This window comes from Aquarana catesbeiana, linkage group LG08 (assembly GCF_042186555.1).
Source record: "Aquarana catesbeiana isolate 2022-GZ linkage group LG08, ASM4218655v1, whole genome shotgun sequence".
Lineage (NCBI taxonomy): Eukaryota > Metazoa > Chordata > Amphibia > Anura > Ranidae > Aquarana > Aquarana catesbeiana.
In genome coordinates, this window is record NC_133331.1 from 19834628 (window position 1) to 19861385 (window position 26758).

Sequence of the window (26758 nt, forward strand, 5' to 3'; positions counted from 1 at the left end):
ATTTTAGTAAATATAAATTGCTAAATACCTTTTCTCATCAGCATTATATAGCAGTCTTGTGACGTCTGCCAGTGTCTGGTTAAAACTTGTAGGAGGAGTTTTCATTCTCCTCTGACTGTCCTCTGAGGCTGCAGGACCCCTGACCCTCTGTCTGGACAGTGCTGATTGGACCTGTGCTGATCACATGCACCCTTCTGAGAAAAAACTCTCTAGCAATACACACCAAACTGAGCATGTGCAGAGTGACTCCAAAGACTCTGTACTATCAGGAGATGGATTGGGGACAGTGGAAGAAGGGGGAAGATCAGAGAAGATCGGATCAAACAGACTTTTTACACAATGCAGAGGATTAACCCCTTAGGTTCCATAGTGAGTATAACAAGCATGTTTTACTGCATATACAGATGATTTTACTATTGTGCTTTTAGTAACACTTTAATTTGTATCACCATTGCTTTTTTGACACAAAGAAACGATCAGTATAATTCCACCTTGGCTGGGTCCAAATCAATCAAGAGCTCACTACTATACCTGCTGTTCCCGGTCCTCTATGACCAGTAGATGGGCTCCCATCCCTTCACACACTTCCCGACTCTCATTCCATGTTCTGTATTCTCCTCCAGATGAAATGTTATAACAGTTCTCTCTGTCCCACAACCAGCCACTGGGACAAAGCGCACAGACTAGAAGAAAATGTTTTAATTGCCTTTAAAATCTGTATAAATTAACCTTGTCCTTAAAAACTCAGTTGCCTTAGCCAAACAATTAGACAATTAGATATGTGTAGTTCATTTCATTTTCAAATTTAAATTCGGACAACTTTTTCATTATACAATAGTAACAAATTTAAACAAATTTTGGATGAAATTAAAATTCGAATAGTTTTCAAATCAAATTTGAATAGTTTTTAAATTGTTTTCAAGTTGAAATGGAAGTTTCTGAAGAGAATAAAATAGAATAGAAAATGAAGGAATATAATAGAATAAAATAGAAAAAATGTACCCATCTTCTCAAATTCGAATTTCAAATAGAATAAATTTTAATACAATAGAAAATAATAGAATAGCATATAATAGAAAAAAAAAGAATAGAAAAAATAGAATAGAATAAAAGGAATATATCCTTCTCCTGAAATTCAATTTTCAAATAAAATTAATTCAAATTCGAAAAGAATAGAATAGGATAGAAAATAAAACAATAACATAGAAGTTCGAATAGAATAAATTTGAAATTGAATAGAATAGAATAGAATAAAAAATAATAGAATAGGATAGAAAATAAGAGAATATAATAGACAAGAATAGAAAAGAAAAGAATAGACTAGACAATAGAGAGGAATAAGCTAGAAAGACTATATCAATATAACCGTTATCCAAAATTCTAATTTCGAATAGAATAAATTCTAATTTGAATAGAACAGAATATAATAGAAAATAAATAAAAAGAACATGAAATAAAAGAATAGAATAGGATAGAAAAAACAATAGAATAGAATGGAACAGAAAGAATATAACCATCTTCCAAAACATCCCACATATTTCTCTCATTCAAACTGTATTTTAACCACTTCAACCCTCATATGCATCTCTTATGAACCAGATCAACTTTTAACTTTTTAATATGGGCCTACTGTTTAGGCGTACCAAACACGCCCAATGTTTTTCAATTACTTTGTTAGGACATGTGTTCAAAGTCCATAACTAGTTCATTTCACTGCATATTTTCCATTTTGCCTTTTGGAACTGATGACTCATTGTTTGAGCACTTTGTACTACAAGGCGGTGGGACTGTTCACCATTTATTTATTTACTTGGAGTCACCATTAAGTATTTGCTGAGTTACCACATATGTGCTAGTATGATACTAGCCCTTTTGCACTGAGATTTTTCTTTTGATAAGTATTTGCTGAGTTACCACATATGTGCTAGTATGGTACTAGCCCTTTTGCACTGAGATTTTTCTTTTCTTCTGTTTCAGTATTTACATTATATTTTTTATGTGCTAGTAAGATACTAGCCCTCATGCTCATTATACCTTTATATTTTGTATAATTTTTTCATTTTTCATTCACCTCTCTATGCATTTGAGCTAGCCCCTTCCCCTTCCTCCTCCTTCCTTCCCCTCTTATCATAGCGCAATCACCACTTACTTTATTCACACTCATTTCACTGCATACTTACCAACTGTCCCAGATTTGCTCCTGTCCCTGTTTTGTTAGGAGTCCTGCAATGTCTACATCCCGCATTGTGTCCTGGGAGAGGCTCATTGAGGATTACTGTGAGTCAATGTCTACTACAGTTGACAGCCTAGTCTGTAGTTCAGTGATCTGGCAATGCCCCATAAATAGTGACCCCTGCTGGTCAATATGTTGCCTCCTCACTACCCGTTTTAACTCCTAAAAGCCTGAACCACTTTGCAGTTGCAGTGCAGACCCATTCACTTGAATGGTTCATGTTTGGCAGGAGGTACTGCCCGCCAAACACAACGGCGGGGATAATTTGACCCTTTGATGAAGCCACATGTTCAGTGACGCAACACGTCAGAGAGGAGCCAGGTGTCCTCACCTCCTGTCGTGGCCGAGACCAGAAGTTCCTTACTAAGCTGTACCGAGTGTTTTGAACTGTAAGTTCCTACTTGTTTTTTAATAAATTGGATTGAATTACTGCACTATGGAGCCCCCTTCTTTATTGCATGTCTATACTGCATTTGATGAGCCTGGAATCCACCCTGATACCGGCATTGCTGTGGATATCTGTGGGAGTCGATTGATCGCTGAGGATCCAGTGTATATTCATACAAAGGCCTGATTGTAACTGTAGTGGTCTTTCTATGAGGTGAGAGGCTGGGGCAAATGAATGGCGCACCTCAGGTGGTGATATCAATCGGATGAAGTGGATTTTTTTCGGTTGCTTTGCACATGCACTTTTTCTTCTATGAACTGTCACTTGAAGAATTTCTTCTTTTTGTACTGGACTTTTATTGCACTACTAGCACTTTGGAGCATTTTTTGCACTTTATTCCTATTTTTGCACTTTATTAGACATTATTGCAATATTCATTTATATTATTGTTACCTATGTTGAAGATTTGTTGCACTTTATTATCCAGTATATAGCTTTAGCACGGCCTCCGAAGTTCTATCTATTTAGTGTGTCCATTGCACATATTATCATTGATCACATTTTTACCATTTATATTTATTCATTTGAGTTAGCGCCACATACCTCTTTATTCATTTGCTATTCTGTGTGAAAACACTTTATGTTGGCAGCTTCTCTTTTAATTTATCATAGTTAGTCTACTTTTGCGCATTAGTTACCTTCCTTTTCAGCGGGGATAATTTGTTGCCATGCTGCAATGCAAACCATCACTGCTGCAGCATGTGTGTACCCCATACAGCTGCCTTTGCAGCTGAAGGTTGATGTGTTTTTACTGCTTCCCAACCGCTAGTGTACACTAAGCCTAAAACAATGTACAAGGATAGAAAACAGGAATGAATTGATGATGCTAAAGCTTTTGTGCACATTGCACTGGCATTAGTCTTATTTTAAATGGTTTATTTGTATTCTTCAAAGATAGGGAGGTTGATTTATTAAAGGCAAATATACTGTGCACTGCATGTGCATTTGCTCTAGATCTGAGGGGAAGCCCAGATGACTTCTATCATCCAATCGTGTACAAGCAAAAATGCTGTTTTTTATTTTCCTTGCATGTGATTGGGTATTCTTTGCAAAGTAAAGCCTGACCTCATTTATTACGCTCTGGAGCAACTGCACTTGCAGTGGTGTATTTTGGTTTTGTGCTGACCTAGGCAAGACTAAAATTGGGTGCCCCCCCTCTCATCTAAATTCATCCCACCCCAGCCGCAATTGTTCACAGTGAACAGTTGTGACCTCTTCATCAGACCCTGAGACATGATTCATCCAAGTACCACATATGTGGTCAATGGAGCAGAGGATGGGGTCAGTAGGGCATAGGATGAGGCGGCACTGATGAAGCTGCACTGATGGGCACTAATAGGTGGCACTGATGGGCAATGATAGGTGGCACTGATGGGCACTGATAGGCAGCACTGATAGGTGGCACTGATGGGTGGCATTGAAAGGTGGCACTGATGGGCACTAATAGGTAGCACTGATGGGCACTAATAGGCGGCACTGATAGGCAGCACTGATGAGGAGGCATTGATTGGCAGCACTGATGGGCACTGACAGGCGGCACTGATGGACACTGATAGGCAGCACTGATGGGCACTGATAGGTGGCAATGATGGGCACTGATAGGCAGCACTGATGGGCACTGATGGGCGGCACTGATGGGCACTGATAGGCAGCACTGATGAGGAGGCATTGATTGGCAGCACTGATGGGCACTGTTGGGACTGTACTGATCATCAGGACACTGATTATCAGTTCCCTGATTATCAGTGTAGATGTCCCCTTTTACACTTGCCAGTCACCAGCTCACTCCTCTCCTCATACTGTGACAGCATGAGGAAAGAAATGCCGATATCTGGCAAGCATGTTTAGATCGTGATCAACTGTAATTGGCTTTTTACCCTGATCTGTGATTAGCTGTGTCCGAAGAACACATCGATCACAGATCTTGCTGTGATCGATGCCCTCCCAGAACTTGGTGACCACGCTGTGGCTATCATTCGGCTATAGCGAGGTCGCCTGGAAAATGCTGCCCAAGGAAAATGCCTTGTTTGTCTAGCGGCAGGTACGCCCCTGGTGTACAGTATATTTTCCTTTAGTAAATCAACCATAAAAAATATAAAAAAGATAAAATTAAAAATGTGGAATGTTTTTTAAATATTTTATGCCAAATGCGTGTGCAGTGTAATTGGTGTTTATCACTGTGCTCTCTGTATAGGCCCATACAATGCTCATGTTTGGGAAATGACTTGTCACTGGGTGGGTGGAGCCTGATGAGGAACGGAGAGAGTAGTTTCCCATTGGGTCAGTTTCACTTTTGAGTGGCAGTGCACAGCACTGGGCGGATTCGAAAGTCTCTATTGGTCCTTTTAGCCTTTATGGATCCACCCACTTCCCAAGAGGGAAGTTTCCCACCTGGCTATGCCCACCAATAATATAAAAACTCTTCACCAAGCTCCCGTTAGTGTGATGGGCACAGTGGCCAGAGAGGGAGGGCACGAGTGAGTGAATTAGGGAAGGAGTGTCCGATGTGACGTTCCTTTTACAGTGCAGACGTGGACAAATTCATGTACCTGTCTGTGACAAGTACTTGAATTGTGCACAAGCACTAAGAGCCAACAAAAGAGTTTTCCCCGCACTAGTGTGGATCCAAACCAGGTATAAAGTGGATGATTCTCTCCAGAAGAGCCCCAGGTGCTGGCTAATGCTGATTCATACTGTGAGTAGACGAAAAATCCGTACAGCCGCACACCAGGAAGATATTATCCAAAAAGGTTTCTTTATTGTAAAATCAGGATCATACCATGTACAAGACACCGTAGACAAAATGTACAGGCAATCAGATAACCCGTTTCGCACTTATGCCAAGCGCTTACTCATAGCTATGAGTACATGGTATGATCCTGATTTTACAAGAAAGAAACCTGATTTTTCGTCTGCTCAAAGCACTAAGAGCCCTTTCACACCGGGCTGCCCATAGCGTCGGCGGTAAAACGCAGCTATTTTTACGGCCACGCTTTTACCCCCCGCTAGCGGTCGAGAAAGGGTTAAAACCGCCCGCAATGCGCCGCAATAGCGGCGTTTTGCCGGCCTTATCCCAGCGCTGCCGCATTGATTTCAATGGGGAGCAGCGGTGGAGGAGCGGTAAACACACCGCTCCTTCACCGCTCCAAAGAAGCTGCTGGCAGGACTTTTTTTTCCCGTCCTGCCAGCGCAGCGCTCCAGTGTGAAAGCCCTCGGGCTTTCACACTGCAGACAATGCTGCAGCTGTTTGAGGGCGGTTTGCAGTCGCTCTTTTTAACGCTATAGTGCCTGCAAAACGCCGTCGGTGTGAAAAGGGTCTAATACTGTCAGTGCTATACACTGATGGAAAGGGGGGGGGGGCACCCTTTTTGGATTCCCCTGATTGAGCAGAGCTTTGCTTCTATTCAGAAGATAGGAAAGTGACCTCCCTTGGAGCCACCTACATGGGAAAGCACACAAGTGTGAGCCTGGCCTAACATTTGGGATTGAAATATTTTTTTAGCTGGAGAGAGGTCACTGCAAGGTTCTCAAAATATCTTCATGGCAATGAATATAAAATGTAGCGCTAGAAAATAAACACATATACATATGTTTGTGATAAATCAAAAATTGTGTGATCATACAATAATGATAAAAATATGGAAAAGTTCAGTGCCTGTAACGGTCCTAAAAAAGACCAATATAAAGGCTTGGCTTTCTGCTTGTCACATTGCCCCCTATTTTTACTCTGTGATCACAGTTTTTACTCATATATTTATGATGGTTTTTAGAAATAAAAAAAACCCTTTTTGACCTACACCATATGGAGGCATTTTTTCTTTGCATATACTTTTGGACGAGAGTTCCTGTGTGGTCCAGTTTTACCTCCTGTACCCAAATTCCAGTCCTGGTATTTTTAACATCTAAAGTCCAGTACGGTGGCTGTTTACAACATTCCTTGGAGTCGTATTTGGAGGTCCTCAGTGACCTGGAGTCTCGTTTACTTGCCGAGGATCGGCATCCCTGCCTTTATGACTCGTTGTCGCTGACACTTGAGTCCACCTGTTCTGGTAAGAGTAGATTTACTTTACCTATTTCCTGATTGAACATGTACCACCTTTGATGCCCTCATTGTCAGAGTGTTCCAGTGTTTATATCTTTTATTAGATATTATTTGGTGGTGGACTTTATATTGGTCCTTTTTAGGACCGTTACAGGCACTGAACTTTTCCATATTTTTATCATTATTGTATGATCACACAATTTTGGATTTATCACAAACATATGTATATGTGTTTATTTTCTAGTGCTAAACTTTATATTCATTCACTTTTCAGCATTTTTGTCACGTTTGTGTAGCAGCTTCTTCTATTTACTTTTGATTTAGCGAAGTAATATCCACATCTTCATGGCAATGGCTACTAACTCTATGATGTGCAACATATATTACTGAGTCATTGTGAGCTGCCCCCATTTACTGTGTCTTTATAGACCCATTTCCTTCAAGGTTTGCATTTGTGCACCATTCCAATTATTCTCTACTTGATATGATCACATGGATAGTAGATAATAGGACATACCGTCAGGTTTCTCACCAGTGTTCACACAGAGCTGCTTCTTTATTTGCATCCTGATTCCCCCATCACAGAGCTGATCTATGAACAAGGAAAACAGTGGAAAAATAATTTGTAGGAGGTGTTCAATGTTTATCTTCACTTCTTGTGTGAAATAGGTTTGTCACTGTACACTGTACATATACACCATCTTGCCAAAAGTATTGGGACACCCATCCAAATCATTGGATTCAGCTATTCCAATCACCTCCATGGCCATAGCACGTAGGCACGCAGGCGGCTTCTACAAACATTCGTGAAAGAATGGGTCGCTCTCAGGAGCTCAGTGAATTCAAGCGTGGTACTGTGATAGCCTAGGTTGTCACCTATGCAGTAAGTCCATCAGTAAAATTTCCTTGATAATAAATATTCCACAGTCACCTATTAATGGTATTATTTAAGTGGAAGCAACTGATAACAACAGCAACTCAGCCACAAAGTGGTAGGCCACATAAAATGATAGAGCAGAGTCATACTGAAGCTCACAGTGCGCAGAAGTCACCAACTGTCTACAGAGTCAATAGCTACAGACCTCCAAACTTCGTGTGGCCTTTAGATTAGCACAACATTGCGTAGAGAGCTTCATGGAACAGGTTTCTATGGCCGAGCAGCTACATCCAAACCTTACATCACCAATGCAATGCAAAGCTTCGGATGCAGTGGTGTAAAGCACGCTGTCACTGGACTCTAGAGCAGTGGAGACGTGTTCTCTAGAGTGACAAATCACGCTTCTCTGTCTGGCAATCCGATGGACGTGTCTGGGTTTGGCGGTTGCCAGGAGAATGGTACTTGCCTGACTTCATTGTGCCAAGTGTAAAGTTTAGTGGAGGGGGGGCTTATAGTGTGTGGTTGTTTTCCAGGAGTTGGGCGCTCGCCCCTGAGTTCCAGTGAAGGGAACTCTTAAGGCGTCAGCATAACAAGACATTTTGGACAATTTCATGCTCCCAACTTTGTGAGAACAGTTTGGGGATGTCCCCTTCTTGTTCCAACATGACTGCCCACCAGTGTACAAAGCAAGGTCCATAAAGACATGAATGAATGAGTTTGGAAGAATGGTCAAACATTCCCATAGACGCACTCCTAAACCTTGTGGACAGCCTTCCCAGAAGAGTTGAAGCTGTTATAGCTGCAAAGGGGGGGCCAACTCAATATTAAACCCTGCAGACTAAGACTGGGATGCCATTAAAGTTCTTTTGCGTGTAAAGGCAGGGGTCCAAATACTTTTGGTAATATATATATATATGTATACACACACACACATACACATATATTGTGTAGCCCAGGCAGCGCTGACAGCATACCTCCCAACTTTTGAACTTCAGAATGAGGGACACTTGAGAGAGGAAGTGTCACTACGCACGCAGTGGAAAAAATGGGTGTGACCAAATGACTAAGAGTGGGAGGGGCTTATGGAGCGTGGTGAAACGAAACCCGGGCTTCCTATTTTGATTGCTGTGCCACAAGCAAGAGTCTTACAAACGCAAACCCCAGCACAATCGTTTAAAAAAAAAAAAAGAATAAAAAGCTTCCATTACAAATGGTTTTGCACACACTGTGGAAGAGTGTGTTACACAAAGTGTGGAAGGATTCAGTAGTGCATTACGTACAGAGTGTGAGGTTAGGAAGTGAGTTACATACAGAGTGTAAGGTTCAGGAGTGCATTATGTACAGAATGTAAGGTTCAGGAGTGCGTTACGTACAGAGTGTAAGGTTCAGGAGTGCATTATGTACAGAGTGTAAGGTTCAGGAGTGCGTTGCGTACATACAGTGCGTGTTATCCTATGCATACAGGAACTTCTAATTTCCCTGTAATTCAGGCTACGCTGGCAGTTATACTCCCCCTGACATTATCGACATGCTGGCAGTTATAGTCCCCCTGACATTATGGTCATGCTGGCAGTTATAGTCCCCCTGACATTATGGTCATGCTGGCAGTTATAGTCCCCCTGACATTATGGTCATGCTGGCAGTTATAGTCCCCCTGACATTATGGTCATGCTGGCAGTTATAGTCCCTTTGACATTATGGTCATGCTGGCAGTTATAGTCCCCCTGACATTATGGTCATGCTGGCAGCTATAGTCCCCCTGACATTATGGTCATCCTGGCAGTTATAGTCCCCCTGACATTATGGTCATGCTGGCAGTTATAGTCCCCCTGACATTATGGTCATGCTGGCAGTTATAGTCCCTCTGACATTATGGTCATGCTGGCAGTTATAGCCCCCCTGACATTATGGTCATGCTGGCAGTTATAGTCCCCCTGATATTATGGTCATGCTGGCAGTTATAGTCCCCCTGACATTATGGTCATGCTGGCAGTTATAGTCCCTCTGACATTATGGTCATGCTGGCAGTTTTAGTCCTCCTGTCATGGTCATGCTGGCAGTTTTAGTCCTCCTGTCATGGTCATGCTGGCAGTTTTAGTCCTCCTGTCATGGTCATGCTGGCAGTTTTAGTCCTCCTGTCATGGTCATGCTGGCAGTTTTAGTCCTCCTGTCATGGTCATGCTGGCAGTTGTAGCCACTCACCCTCTGCAGCCCCCTCTCGATCTCCCCGACCTTGGTTATGATGGGCCCCCTCACAGCATACAGCACCGCCGCCAGCACCCGGGGTTCAGAGACTGCAGGGTAAGGATTTGCCTCCACACTGCGGGGGCCTCCGGACCGTCACCAAACTCTTGGCCCTCCTGGGGGCCCTGATGTCCATCCTCTTCAGCCTGCCAAGCAGCAACGACCTCACAGTACCCTCGTGTCACCAGGTGACCGCTGCTCTGTGGTGGGCGGAGTCAGAAGGAGAGGCAGGGTGTTAAAAGGACATGCAGGGTGGCGCTCTGTGGTGGGCGGAGTTAAAAGGACGTGCAGGGTGCCGCTCTGTGGTAGGTGGGGTCAGGGAGGGACAGGGTGCCGCTCTGTGAGGATCGGAAAAGGGAGGAGGAGCAGGGTTCCCCTCTGTGGTGGGTGGGGTCAGGGAGGGGCAGGGTGGCGATACAGAAAAAGAAATTGACTCCTGCGCACAAGTGGTCAACCAGATGGATGGAAGGACGACACAGGCCTTGCTGCCCTCAGGGATGGGGAATCCTAACAGACAAAGAAATAAAAAGAGAGAGGGGCGCACCGGCCATGTGCATTATTTTTTGTAAAACATTTATTGAATAAAATGATAAAAGAAATTACTCACAAGCAGTAGTAAAATCTGGTGTCAAAAAACTCGAGCAACAACAAGCAGCTTGGTGGTGATGATGAGCGAAGCCTTCCAAAGGTCTTAGAGGAACATGTAAGCTTCACTACTAGCTGACGCGTTTCGAAGGGCACGTCCCTTCTTCATCAGAGCTCAGCAGTGAACCCTCCTTCAACACTCCCTGTATATATATAGAGTGTATGTGCCAGAAAGCCCAGTCAGTTGAGTAGGGCGGACATGTGGGGCCCCCCCCCCTTAATGGATCCCTCCCTCATGGGCAACTCACTTGTACAAGTGAGTGGATGGTGATAGATGCTAAATAAATAAATCAATAAAATTAAATGTAAAAAAATTGGATAAAAAATAATACATAATAAAAGAATGTAAATAAGGAGTTGAGAATGATATAAGATATAAATGTGTAATCTACAATCCAAAGGAGTGTCAATGTGGTTGAAAATGTCAACAAACCACAGCAAAAGTAAACCAGAAGTACACATGACATACAGTGATAGCGGCACAATGTTCAGAGTGGCACGGGGAAAGTGCACCTTTAGCAGGGGAAGTAGTCATATAGACAGCAGGCTAGCTTAATGTAACGAGGCACTGTACCTTCCATGCCCGATCCTGATCTCTGTGTGAGCGGCTCTGTGTATGAGAGCCGCTCACCGATCGTTTCCGCGTGTTTTTCTATGTTGGAACGCACGCCAGTGTGCTTGCGTTCCAGACAGGAGGAAGAGGCAGTGCGCGTCACTTCCTCTACGCCTGCTGTCGCCTGCCAGTGACGTAAGCTGCAATGGGTCGTTCGGCGCCATGTTACTGGGGGCAAACCTTCGATGGAAAAGGGGCTGGCACAGCGCAGAGTCAACCCGACGCCAGCCCAACCATAGGTCCGCCCCGCTGACTGTAGCTGCGCTACCCACTGCCAAAAGTGTGACACACGAAAACTATAGAGGTACTCATGAAGTAGAAGAGGTCACTGTACTACAGAAAATACACTATGCATATTTCATTCTCTTGTATAGTGCAGAGTATGCACCTGAAGAGAAGTGGGAAAGTGAATAACTACTACATTATATCACACATAGCATTGAAACCATTGTCGATAATATACACACATAAGTGCATATACATATATATACACGCATATAATGTGCATAGATAAATCAAACATTAATGTAGGTGCACATTCCATATGCCAATCCGCACATGACGAGCATGCCCATATCACTGACATATCATGAACCAACCCCGGGTGAATGAGGAGGTTGTGTAAATCAAGGGAAATTAATTTATGTGTACACAGGGGTGGTATTGAAGGAGTGGACACATGTGGTACAACCAGTAGCTGGCATGATGACCGCTCGGTATTAGTATGCAGATGATATTACTAGTGAGCCCCACAGGAAAGGGGGAGGGGGGGGGGAAACATGTTTCCCTAGCATGGGCAAAATACCAAGCGGTCCCTACCTCGCCACTGTGTGCAACATATGCGGAGTGACAGACTTGTCACTAACAAAAGAATACCCTTATCATATTGATGCTAAACATATCACTAATGGTAACACAATAATGATGTTATTATAATAGTAAAAATTGTAAAAATTAGTAGAGAATTAGAATACACTAATGATAGTACACTAATCATAGATCACTAGAACATGAGCAATATAATACGCTGGTTAAAAAACCTAATAGATATCAACAGACGAAGCCGACCTGATCTCAAAGGCAGAAGGGGCACGGAAAGGTGTGTATGTGTGAGTGTGTGTGGAGAGAATGGCAGTGGCATATGGTGGCACCATGGGTGGGCACTGCGGAGTCACGTGATTTTATGGACCTCAGGGTCCTCATTCAGGCCCCCGGGGGTCATGCTCCCGAGGGTGAAGATCCAATAGGCTTTGCGTTTGCAAAGCCTTTGGTGTCTTCTACCCCTATCGAGGCTACCTCCAATAGACTCTATCCCAAATACTTTCATACCTGACGGATCACCGTGATGGACTTCCTGAAAATGCCGGGGGACTGGATACTTGACCCGTGTATTCGTGATGTCGCATTTGTGTTCGCCAATGCGTACTCTCATGGGACGGGAAGTGCGGCCAACATAAAGGTGACCGCATGGGCAAAGAATGCCATAGACTACGTGGTCCGTCCCACAGTTGATAAACTGCTTCAAATGGTGGATCCTCCCGTCTCTGCCAGTGACTGTCTTTTTTCTGTGCCACATGTATTGACATGTGCCACAGTTCCTGACACTGCATTTGTAGCTGCCCTTTTGGTCAAAAATAGTTGACCATGCGTTTGTGGACCTATTTATGGGTTCCCTCACCATACTAGGGGCTATAAGGCCTCTCAGATCTCGTGGTTTCCTATATACTATATTTGGTCCATCAGAAAGGTACTCACTGGATCACGCTTTAAAATACTCCAGCTTTTCCGTAAAATACTTTGTATTTCAAAGGCTTTGTTGGTGTATTGTGTGGAAAAAGGGGCAGGGTGCCGCTCTGTGATGATCAGAGAAGGGAGGAGGAGCAGGGTTCCCTGTGGTGGGTGGGCTCTGTGTGTGTGTGAGGAGTGTCAAGAGGCCGTTTGAGCACAATGTGCCTGACGAAGGGGGCGGGACACCTGATAGGGCCCGCCCATCCCCGACATCAGAGGCAGAATCTGACAGCTACACTTTGTCTTACTGAAGTCAGCGGTACCCCAGCTGGCTTTCCCACCAATCACTGGCTGTGCTAGATGTACTATACGCTGCTGCAGGTCCTGCTCTTCTGTTACGGTGTTACCATATAATGGAGTAATGTGGGAATGCGGGACAAAGGCCCTGTACTCCGGGACTGCGGGACAAAGGTTAAAATGCGGGAAAGTCCCGCCCAATCCGGGACTGTTGGGAGGTATGTGACAGCACAGCCAAGTCTCTGACCTCCCTTTTCACCAATGTATCTAATCCTATACAGCCTGGTCAAAGCAGACAGTGGAGGAGCCACAGCTCACTGATGATGTTATCCCTGTGCTCTCTCTTTTTTTCTCCCTGTGTTGGACTAATGCCCCATACACACGATCGGACTTTCCAACAACAAAGAACGTGGAATTTTTTTGAATTTTTGTTCGAAGGTTGTTGGCTCAAACTTGTCTTGCATACACACGGTCACACAAATGTTGGCCAACAATTACGAACGTAATGATGTACAAGACGTACAGCGAGCCAATTAAAATGAAGTTCAATAGTGATATCTCCATTACGAATGCTAGTTTTTCAAGACCGAGCGCTTCCGGCTTGTCCTTGATTCCAAGCATGCGTGAACTTTTGTGCGACGGCTTGTGTACAAGCGATCGGAAAGTCCAACAACAAAAATTTGTTGTTGGAAAATATGAGAACCTGCTAGCCAACATTTCTTGGCGGAAATTCAACAAATGTTCGATGGAGCATACACAAGGTCAGACTTTCCGCCAACAATCTCATATTGGGGGCAAACCTTCGATGGAAAAGGGGCTGGCACAGCGCAGAGTCAACCCGACACCAGCCCAACCATAGGTCCGCCCCGCTGACTGTAGCTGCGCTACCCACTGCCAAAAGTGTGACACACGAAAACTATAGAGGTACTCATGAAGTAGAAGAGGTCACTGTACTACAGAAAATACACTATGCATATTTCATTCTCTTGTATAGTGCAGAGTATGCACCTGAAGAGAAGTGGGAAAGTGAATAACTACTACATTATATCACACATAGCATTGAAACCATTGTCGATAATATACACACATAAGTGCATATACATATATATACACGCATATAATGTGCATAGATGGATCAAACATTAATGTAGGTGCACATTCCATATGCCAATCCGCACATGACGAGCATGCCCATATCACTGACATATCATGAACCAACCCCGGGTGAATGAGGAGGTTGTGTAAATCAAGGGAAATTAATTTATGTGTACACAGGGGTGGTATTGAAGGAGTGGACACATGTGGTACAACCAGTAGCTGGCATGATGACCGCTCGGTATTAGTATGCAGATGATATTACTAGTGAGCCCCACAGGAAAGGGGGAGGGGGGGGGAAACATGTTTCCCTAGCATGGGCAAAATACCAAGCGGTCCCTACCTCGCCACTGTGTGCAACATATGCGGAGTGACAGACTTGTCACTAACAAAAGAATACCCTTATCATATTGATGCTAAACATATCACTAATGGTAACACAATAACGATGTTATTATAATAGTAAAAATTGTAAAAATTAGTAGAGAATTAGAATACACTAATGATAGTACACTAATCATAGATCACTAGAACATGAGCAATATAATACGCTGGTTAAAAAACCTAATAGATATCAACAGACGAAGCCGACCTGATCTCAAAGGCAGAAGGGGCACGGAAAGGTGTGTATGTGTGAGTGTGTGTGGAGAGAATGGCAGTGGCATATGGTGGCACCATGGGTGGGCACTGCGGAGTCACGTGATTTTATGGACCTCAGGGTCCTCATTCAGGCCCCCGGGGGTCATGCTCCCGAGGGTGAAGATCCAATAGGCTTTGCGTTTGCAAAGCCTTTGGTGTCTTCTACCCCTATCGAGGCTACCTCCAATAGACTCTATCCCAAATACTTTCATACCTGACGGATCACCGTGATGGACTTCCTGAAAATGCCGGGGGACTGGATACTTGACCCGTGTATTCGTGATGTCGCATTTGTGTTCGCCAATGCGTACTCTCATGGGACGGGAAGTGCGGCCAACATAAAGGTGACCGCATGGGCAAAGAATGCCATAGACTACGTGGTCCGTCCCACAGTTGATAAACTGCTTCAAATGGTGGATCCTCCCGTCTTTGCCAGTGACTGTCTTTTTTCTGTGCCACATGTATTGACATGTGCCACAGTTCCTGACACTGCATTTGTAGCTGCCCTTTTGGTCAAAAATAGTTGACCATGCGTTTGTGGACCTATTTATGGGTTCCCTCACCATACTAGGGGCTATAAGGCCTCTCAGATCTCGTGGTTTCCTATATACTATATTTGGTCCATCAGAAAGGTACTCACTGGATCACGCTTTAAAATACTCCAGCTTTTCCGTAAAATACTTTGTATTTCAAAGGCTTTGTTGGTGTATTGTGTGGAAAAAGGGGCAGGGTGCCGCTCTGTGATGATCAGAGAAGGGAGGAGGAGCAGGGTTCCCTGTGGTGGGTGGGCTCTGTGTGTGTGTGAGGAGTGTCAAGAGGCCGTTTGAGCACAATGTGCCTGACGAAGGGGGCGGGACACCTGATAGGGCCCGCCCATCCCCGACATCAGAGGCAGAATCTGACAGCTACACTTTGTCTTACTGAAGTCAGCGGTACCCCAGCTGGCTTTCCCACCAATCACTGGCTGTGCTAGATGTACTATACGCTGCTGCAGGTCCTGCTCTTCTGTTACGGTGTTACCATATAATGGAGTAATGTGGGAATGCGGGACAAAGGCCCTGTACTCCGGGACTGCGGGACAAAGGTTAAAATGCGGGAAAGTCCCGCCCAATCCGGGACTGTTGGGAGGTATGTGACAGCACAGCCAAGTCTCTGACCTCCCTTTTCACCAATGTATCTAATCCTATACAGCCTGGTCAAAGCAGACAGTGGAGGAGCCACAGCTCACTGATGATGTTATCCCTGTGCTCTCTCTTTTTTTCTCCCTGTGTTGGACTAATGCCCCATACACACGATCGGACTTTCCAACAACAAAGAACGTGGAATTTTTTTGAATTTTTGTTCGAAGGTTGTTGGCTCAAACTTGTCTTGCATACACACGGTCACACAAATGTTGGCCAACAATTACGAACGTAATGATGTACAAGACGTACAGCGAGCCAATTAAAATGAAGTTCAATAGTGATATCTCCATTACGAATGCTAGTTTTTCAAGACCGAGCGCTTCCGGCTTGTCCTTGATTCCAAGCATGCGTGAACTTTTGTGCGACGGCTTGTGTACAAGCGATCGGAAAGTCCAACAACAAAAATTTGTTGTTGGAAAATATGAGAACCTGCTAGCCAACATTTCTTGGCGGAAATTCAACAAATGTTCGATGGAGCATACACAAGGTCAGACTTTCCGCCAACAATCTCATATTGGGGGCAAACCTTCGATGGAAAAGGGGCTGGCACAGCGCAGAGTCAACCCGACGCCAGCCCAACCATAGGTCCGCCCCACTGACTGTAGCTGCGCTACCCACTGCCAAAAGTGTGACACACGAAAACTATAGAGGTACTCATGAAGTAGAAGAGGTCACTGTACTACAGAAAATACACTATGCATATTTCATTCTCTTGTATAGTGCAGAGTATGCACCTGAAGAGAAGTGGGAAAGTGAATAACTACTACATTATATCACACATAGCATTGAAACCATTGTCGATAATATACACACATAAGTGCATATACATATATATACACGCATATAATGTGCATAGATAGATCAAACATTAATGTAGGTGCACATTCCATATGCCAATCCGCACATGACGAGCATGCCCATATCACTGACATATCATGAACCAACCCCGGGTGAATGAGGAGGTTGTGTAAATCAAGGGAAATTAATTTATGTGTACACAGGGGTGGTATTGAAGGAGTGGACACATGTGGTACAACCAGTAGCTGGCATGATGACCGCTCGGTATTAGTATGCAGATGATATTACTAGTGAGCCCCACAGGAAAGGGGGAGGGGGGGGGGAACATGTTTCCCTAGCATGGGCAAAATACCAAGCGGTCCCTACCTCGCCACTGTGTGCAACATATGCGGAGTGACAGACTTGTCACTAACAAAAGAATACCCTTATCATATTGATGCTAAACATATCACTAATGGTAACACAATAATGATGTTATTATAATAGTAAAAATTGTAAAAATTAGTAGAGAATTAGAATACACTAATGATAGTACACTAATCATAGATCACTAGAACATGAGCAATATAATACGCTGGTTAAAAAACCTAATAGATATCAACAGACGAAGCCGACCTGATCTCAAAGGCAGAAGGGGCACGGAAAGGTGTGTATGTGTGAGTGTGTGTGGAGAGAATGGCAGTGGCATATGGTGGCACCATGGGTGGGCACTGTGGAGTCACGTGATTTTATGGACCTCAGGGTCCTCATTCAGGCCCCCGGGGGTCATGCTCTCGAGGGTGAAGATCCAATAGGCTTTGCGTTTGCAAAGCCTTTGGTGTCTTCTACCCCTATCGAGGCTACCTCCAATAGACTCTATCCCAAATACTTTCATACCTGACGGATCACCGTGATGGACTTCCTGAAAATGCCGGGGGACTGGATACTTGACCCGTGTATTCGTGATGTCGCATTTGTGTTTGCCAATGCGTACTCTCATGGGACGGGAAGTGCGGCCAACATAAAGGTGACCGCATGGGCAAAGAATGCCATAGACTACGTGGTCCGTCCCACAGTTGATAAACTGCTTCAAATGGTGGATCCTCCCGTCTTTGCCAGTGACTGTCTTTTTTCTGTGCCACATGTATTGACATGTGCCACAGTTCCTGACACTGCATTTGTAGCTGCCCTTTTGGTCAAAAATAGTTGACCATGCGTTTGTGGACCTATTTATGGGTTCCCTCACCATACTAGGGGCTATAAGGCCTCTCAGATCTCGTGGTTTCCTATATACTATATTTGGTCCATCAGAAAGGTACTCACTGGATCACGCTTTAAAATACTCCAGCTTTTCCGTAAAATACTTTGTATTTCAAAGGCTTTGTTGGTGTATTGTGTGGAAAAAGGGGCAGGGTGCCGCTCTGTGATGATCAGAGAAGGGAGGAGGAGCAGGGTTCCCTGTGGTGGGTGGGCTCTGTGTGTGTGTGAGGAGTGTCAAGAGGCCGTTTGAGCACAATGTGCCTGACGAAGGGGGTGGGACACCTGATAGGGCCCGCCCATCCCCGACATCAGAGGCAGAATCTGACAGCTACACTTTGTCTTACTGAAGTCAGCGGTACCCCAGCTGGCTTTCCCACCAATCACTGGCTGTGCTAGATGTACTATACGCTGCTGCAGGTCCTGCTCTTCTGTTACGGTGTTACCATATAATGGAGTAATGTGGGAATGCGGGACAAAGGCCCTGTACTCCGGGACTGCGGGACAAAGGTTAAAATGCGGGAAAGTCCCGCCCAATCCGGGACTGTTGGGAGGTATGTGACAGCACAGCCAAGTCTCTGACCTCCCTTTTCACCAATGTATCTAATCCTATACAGCCTGGTCAAAGCAGACAGTGGAGGAGCCACAGCTCACTGATGATGTTATCCCTGTGCTCTCTCTTTTTTTCTCCCTGTGTTGGACTAATGCCCCATACACACGATCGGACTTTCCAACAACAAAGAACGTGGAATTTTTTTGAATTTTTGTTCGAAGGTTGTTGGCTCAAACTTGTCTTGCATACACACGGTCACACAAATGTTGGCCAACAATTACGAACGTAATGATGTACAAGACGTACAGCGAGCCAATTAAAATGAAGTTCAATAGTGATATCTCCATTACGAATGCTAGTTTTTCAAGACCGAGCGCTTCCGGCTTGTCCTTGATTCCAAGCATGCGTGAACTTTTGTGCGACGGCTTGTGTACAAGCGATCGGAAAGTCCAACAACAAAAATTTGTTGTTGGAAAATATGAGAACCTGCTAGCCAACATTTCTTGGCGGAAATTCAACAAATGTTCGATGGAGCATACACAAGGTCAGACTTTCCGCCAACAATCTCATATTGGGGGCAAACCTTCGATGGAAAAGGGGCTGGCACAGCGCAGAGTCAACCCGACACCAGCCCAACCATAGGTCCGCCCCGCTGACTGTAGCTGCGCTACCCACTGCCAAAAGTGTGACACACGAAAACTATAGAGGTACTCATGAAGTAGAAGAGGTCACTGTACTACAGAAAATACACTATGCATATTTCATTCTCTTGTATAGTGCAGAGTATGCACCTGAAGAGAAGTGGGAAAGTGAATAACTACTACATTATATCACACATAGCATTGAAACCATTGTCGATAATATACACACATAAGTGCATATACATATATATACACGCATATAATGTGCATAGATGGATCAAACATTAATGTAGGTGCACATTCCATATGCCAATCCGCACATGACGAGCATGCCCATATCACTGACATATCATGAACCAACCCCGGGTGAATGAGGAGGTTGTGTAAATCAAGGGAAATTAATTTATGTGTACACAGGGGTGGTATTGAAGGAGTGGACACATGTGGTACAACCAGTAGCTGGCATGATGACCGCTCGGTATTAGTATGCAGATGATATTACTAGTGAGCCCCACAGGAAAGGGGGAGGGGGGGGGGAAACATGTTTCCCTAGCATGGGCAAAATACCAAGCGGTCCCTACCTCGCCACTGTGTGCAACATATGCGGAGTGACAGACTTGTCACTAACAAAAGAATACCCTTATCATATTGATGCTAAACATATCACTAATGGTAACACAATAACGATGTTATTATAATAGTAAAAATTGTAAAAATTAGTAGAGAATTAGAATACACTAATGATAGTACACTAATCATAGATCACTAGAACATGAGCAATATAATACGCTGGTTAAAAAACCTAATAGATATCAACAGACGAAGCCGACCTGATCTCAAAGGCAGAAGGGGCACGGAAAGGTGTGTATGTGTGAGTGTGTGTGGAGAGAATGGCAGTGGCATATGGTGGCACCATGGGTGGGCACTGCGGAGTCACGTGATTTTATGGACCTCAGGGTCCTCATTCAGGCCCCCGGGGGTCATGCTCCCGAGGGTGAAGATCCAATAGGCTTTGCGTTTGCAAAGCCTTTGGTGTCTTCTACCCCTATCGAGGCTACCTCCAATAGACTCTATCCCAAATACTTTCATACCTGACGGATCACCGTGATGGACTTCCTGAAAATGCCGGGGGACTGGATACTTGACCCGTGTATTCGTGATGTCGCATTTGTGTTCGCCAATGCGTAATCTCATGGGACGGGAAGTGCGGCCAACATAAAGGTGACCGCATGGGCAAAGAATGCCATAGACTACGTGGTCCGTCCCACAGTTGATAAACTGCTTCAAATGGTGGATCCTCCCGTCTTTGCCAGTGACTGTCTTTTTTCTGTGCCACATGTATTGACATGTGCCACAGTTCCTGACACTGCATTTGTAGCTGCCCTTTTGGTCAAAAATAGTTGACCATGCGTTTGTGGACCTATTTATGGGTTCCCTCACCATACTAGGGGCTATAAGGCCTCTCAGATCTCGTGGTTTCCTATATACTATATTTGGTCCATCAGAAAGGTACTCACTGGATCACGCTTTAAAATACTCCAGCTTTTCCGTAAAATACTTTGTATTTCAAAGGCTTTGTTGGTGTATTGTGTGGAAAAAGGGGCAGGGTGCCGCTCTGTGATGATCAGAGAAGGGAGGAGGAGCAGGGTTCCCTGTGGTGGGTGGGCTCTGTGTGTGTGTGAGGAGTGTCAAGAGGCCGTTTGAGCACAATGTGCCTGACGAAGGGGGCGGGACACCTGATAGGGCCCGCCCATCCCCGACATCAGAGGCAGAATCTGACAGCTACACTTTGTCTTACTGAAGTCAGCGGTACCCCAGCTGGCTTTCCCACCAATCACTGGCTGTGCTAGATGTACTATACGCTGCTGCAGGTCCTGCTCTTCTGTTACGGTGTTACCATATAATGGAGTAATGTGGGAATGCGGGACAAAGGCCCTGTACTCCGGGACTGCGGGACAAAGGTTAAAATGCGGGAAAGTCCCGCCCAAACCGGGACTGTTGGGAGGTATGTGACAGCACAGCCAAGTCTCTGACCTCCCTTTTCACCAATGTATCTAATCCTATACAGCCTGGTCAAAGCAGACAGTGGAGGAGCCACAGCTCACTGATGATGTTATCCCTGTGCTCTCTCTTTTTTTCTCCCTGTGTTGGACTAATGCCCCATACACACGATCGGACTTTCCAACAACAAAGAACGTGGAATTTTTTTGAATTTTTGTTCGAAGGTTGTTGGCTCAAACTTGTCTTGCATACACACGGTCACACAAATGTTGGCCAACAATTACGAACGTAATGATGTACAAGACGTACAGCGAGCCAATTAAAATGAAGTTCAATAGTGATATCTCCATTACGAATGCTAGTTTTTCAAGACCGAGCGCTTCCGGCTTGTCCTTGATTCCAAGCATGCATGAACTTTTGTGCGACGGCTTGTGTACAAGCGATCAGAAAGTCCAACAACAAAAATTTGTTGGTGGAAAATATGAGAACCTGCTAGCCAACATTTCTTGGCGGAAATTCAACAAATGTTCGATGGAGCATACACAAGGTCAGACTTTCCGCCAACAATCTCATATCCAACATTTGTTGTCCGAAAATCCGATCTTGTGTACGCGGCATAATACCAATGTATGTAAGCCTGATGGCCTCACAGTTCTGTCCCATAGGGGAGGAGGGGGCACAGACAGCTAATTACATATTTTGTTACTATTATTACCGGTACTTGTATATCACCATCAGTTTGTGCAGCACTTTACACATTTATATTATACATTCATATCAGTCACTGCCCTCAAGGAGCTTACAATCTAAGGTCCCTAACTCACATTCATACACATACTAGAGCCAATTTAGACAGCCAAGTAACCTCTCAGCATGTCTTTGGAGAGTGGGAGGAAACTGGAGTACCCGGAGGAAACCCACACAGGCACAGGGAGAACATGTAAACTCCAGGCAGATAATGCCATGGTTGAGATTTGAGCCAACAATCCTAGTGCTGCTAGGCGGAAGTGCTAACCACTTAGCCACTGTACTGTCCAATTTACTCATATATTAAAGCATTTATATAACTGGATTAACTATATGTTTTTATATCCATTTAAAGTTCTGCTTAACCCATCGCTGACCGTATAACTTAGATACTAGGTGGCCCTGCTGCGCCAGATCATGTACTAGGTACGTGACCCAGCACTTCCGGGTAAGGGGCGCGTGCGCGCCACCGGCAACACGGCCGTGCTGTGATTAATAACAGCAGATGTCGATCAGCAGGGGCCAGCCAATAGATCACCAGCTGATTGTCCTGAAAACACATGGGACAGGGCTTTGCCCTTTACAAACAAGGCAGAACTCCCTCATGTCAGTGGGGAAGGTTTGGATTCTCAAAGCAGGGAATGAATTCCATCACTTCCCTTAGTAAAAGCAGCATACACTGTACACTAAAACACTGGCTAGGCACACATTTAACCCCTTGATCGCCCTAGATGTATTAAACGTCTTCCTAGTCAGTGTCATTAGTACAGTGACAGTTCATATTTTTAAGCACTGATCACTGTATTTTGGTTCCCAAAAAGTGTCAAATATGTCATATTGTCCTCCGCAATATCACAGTCGCTGATCGCCACCATTACCAGTATAAAAAAATAAAATAAACAAAAATTCCAGTATACAGTATATCCCATAGTTTGTAAACACTATAAATTTTGTGCAAACCAATCAATATACGCTTATTGGGATTTTTTTTACCAGAAATATGTAGAAGAATACATATTGGCCTAAATTTATGAAGAAATTAGATTTTAATTTTTTTTTTTATTGGTTATGTTTTATAGCAGAAAGTAAAACAAATTTTTTTTTTCAAAATTGTCGCTCTTTTTTTGGTTTATAGCACAAAAAATAAAAACCGCAGAGGTGATCAAATACCAGCAAATGAAAGCTCTATTTTTTGGGGGAAAAAGACATACATTTCATTTATGTACAGCATTGCATGACCACGCAATTGTCAGTTAAAGTAATGCAGTGCCGTCAAGTGGTTCAAGAAAGAAATGCATGTGAGTCATTAGTTCTCAAATTCATCATGTCATTTAACTCCCACATGCAACACATATATACAGCTCCCAGTCCCCGTTTAAATTGGTAGCTGGTGGGACTGGCTCCTGATCATGTGACTGCTGTGTGAACCAATTACAGTGGTCACATAATCGCCAATCCTTCCTGCCTCCCAGGTGTACAGACCCTATTAACCACTTCAGCCCCGGAAGAATTTACCCCCTTCCTGACCAGAGCACTTTTTGCTTTTCGGCACTGCGTTGCTTTAACTGACAATTGCGCGGTCGTGCAACATTACACCCAAACAAAATTGACGTCTTTTTTTCCCCACAAATAGAGATTTCTTTTGGTGGTATTTGATCACCTCTGCGGTTTTTATTTTTTTGCTCTATAAACAAAAAAAGGTCGACAATTTTGAAAAAAAAGCAATATTTTTTACTTTTTGCTATAATAAATATCCCAAATAAATATATAAAAAAACAAATTTCTTCCTCAGTTTAGGCTGATACGGATTCTTCTACATATTTTTGGTAAAAAAAAAATCGAAATAAGCGTTTTTTTTTTGGTTTGGTTTGGTTTGCAAAAAAGTTACGTCTACAAAATAGGGGATAGTTTTATGGCATTTTTATTATATTTTTTTTTATTAGTAATGGCGGCGATCTGCAATTTTTATTGTGACTGTGACATTGCGGCAGACACAGCTGACAATTTTGACACTATTTTGGGACCATTGTCATTTATACAGCGATCAGTGGTATAAAAAGGCACTGATTACGGTGTAAATGACACTGGCAGGGAAGGGGTTAACCACTAGGGGGTGATCAAGGGTCTAAATGTGTTTCCTCAGTGTGTTCTAACTGCAGGGGGGGTGGGTTCACTAGAACATGACAGCAATCACTGCTCCCGATGACAGGGAGAGTAAAATGTCATTAATTAGGCTGATTAAAACAACTGATTTAAAACAATGATACCATTTTTTTTACATAGGATATCACAATCCAAGGAAAGGAAGCAGAGGAAGGAACTTTCCAGGAGACGTACAGTAAATGTGTTTTAATTATGTCTTTGAATCACAGTTTTTAACTTTTTTTTTTGTCTAATTTTAACCTTTGTTTAAAATGTATTTCAATGGATAAAACTTTGGTGTTTTGTTTACAAGGTTTTACAACTGCAAAGAAGAAACTGGCAAATGTAAGACATTAAATTTTTTTGAAATATAAATCAAAAAGCAAAGGTAAGTTATAATAGTTTTGGATCAATTTTATTTAATAAACATCTAATACATGAGAAGGAATTTTCCAGAGCACCATGGGTTAGCTAGAGAAAGCACTGTTAATGTAGTCTGCTTTCAGGTATGCTGTTTTTCACTAGACATGTGCAGAACAAAAAAAAAAATTTGTTTCGTTTTGATACGTTAATTACATAAATTAATTTAGTTAAATTAGTTTAATTGGTTTTCTGAATTTGTTTTGTTTATTCAAACTCAAAATGATTTGAATTTTCTGAATTTGACTGAATTTGGGAAAATATGAATCAATTCCAATTAAAATTTTGTCTGAATTGCATTTGAATTCAAATCAAATTCCCATTGAATTGCATTCAAATCTAATTCTGTTTGAAATTGAATTTGTTCTATTCAAAATTTGAATTTTGAAAGATGGTATATTCTTTCTATTCCATTCTATTCTATTGTGTTTTTTTTTTTCTATTCTATTCTTATATTTTCTGTTCTATTGTTTTCCTTTCAATTCTATTATATTTAAATTCAGATTTATTCTATTCTTAATTTAAATTTCGGAAAACGGCTATATTGTTATATTTGTTCTAGTCTATTCTTTTCTATTGTTTATCCCATTCTATTCTTTTCTATTTTATTATTTTATTTTCTATTATATTATTTTCTATTCTATTCGATTATTTTCTATTATATTCAAATTCAAATTTATTCTAATAGAAATTATAATTTTGGAAGATGGTTATTTTTTTTTCCTATTCTAGTCTATTTTTTTATATTCTGTTCTATTCTATTCTATTATACTCTATTCTATTCTTTTATTTTCTATTCTATTCAAATCTATTCTTTTCTATTCTATTCAAATTCAAAGTTATTCTATTGGAATTTTGGGAAATGGTTATATTCTTTCTATTCTATTTATTGTAATGTTATACTATTTTCTATTCTATTCTGTTCTATTTTTTTCTATTTTATTCCATTCAAATTCTAATGTATTCTATTTGAAATTCAAATTTAAGAGGATAGTTATAATCTTTCTATTTTATTTTATTCCATTTTTAATCTATTCTATTATTTTCCTTTATTTCCTATTTTATTTTATTCTGTTCTTTTATTTTCTATTCTATTTTTGTTCTGTTTTACTCTATTTTCTATTCTATTCTTTTATTTTCTATTCTATCCCTTTATTTTCTGTTCCATTTTTTTCTATTCGTTTATTTTCTATTCTTTACTGTTCTATTCTATTATTTAATATTCTAGTCCTTCATTTTCTATTCTATTTTAGTCTCTTCGGAAATTCAAATTCAAGTTTGATTTGAAAATTATTCATATTCAATTTGAATTTCCTCTGGAATTTTGTTTTGTTATTCCCAATTTGTTTAAATTTGTTGCTATTGTAATTCGGAAATTTGGATACATCCAAATTTCAGATTAATGAAAAATGTGTCTGAATTTCAATGCGGAATGAAACGAGCTGCACATGTCTCTCTTTCACTGAAACCTCAGACTGGACCTTATGATAAGGGGGAATTATTCACTTGTGTGTTCATTTTAGCTGAATCTATTAAGCTCTGTAAACAACAAACATTTTACAATATTAGGTACAGAAATGGGGTAAATATGTGAAAAGGAGAGCCCAGAGCTCCACTTGGCTAGATAAAAGACAACAGTTATATATGCAATATTTCATATTTTCATGACTAAAAATGTCATCTTTATTAGGGATGGGCCGGACACCCCCCAGTTTGGTTAGCAGCAGAACATGCAAACAGGCAAAAAATTTGTTCGAACATGCGAACACCGTTAAAGTCTATGGCACACGAACATGAAAAATCATAAGTGCTAATTTTAAAGGCTTATATGCAAGTTATTGCCCTAAAAAGTGTTTGGGGGGGGGGGGGGGTCCTGCCACAGGGAACATGTATCAATGCAAAAAAAAGTTTTAAAAATGGCAGTTTTTTCGGGAGCAGTGATTTTAATAATGCTTAAAGTGAAACAATAAAAGTGTAATATTCCTTTAAATTTCCTACCTGGAGGGTGTCTATAGTATGCATGTAAAGTGGCGCATGTTTCCCATCTTTAGAACCGTCCTGAGAGCAAAATGACATTTCTAAAGGAAAAAAAGTCATTTAAAAGTACTCGTGGCTATAATGAATTGTCGGTCCCGGCAATACACATAAAGGTTCATTGATAAAAACGGCATGGGA

The 26758-nt window shown here is 42.5% G+C and overlaps 1 protein-coding gene across 2 annotated transcripts in view; it reads right to left on the bottom strand.

Moving 5' to 3' along the window:
• Nucleotides 1-26758, bottom strand: part of LOC141105222 (killer cell lectin-like receptor subfamily B member 1B allele C) — a 60129-nt gene that overhangs the window by 18458 nt on the left and 14913 nt on the right. For both annotated transcript variants that reach the window (XM_073595112.1, XM_073595111.1), the window contains 2 exons: nt 7241-7315; nt 532-683 (listed from right to left, as the gene is read on the bottom strand). In XM_073595112.1, coding sequence (XP_073451213.1) covers nt 532-683; nt 7241-7315 — 227 coding nt within the window. The remainder of the gene's footprint in view (nt 1-531; nt 684-7240; nt 7316-26758) is intronic.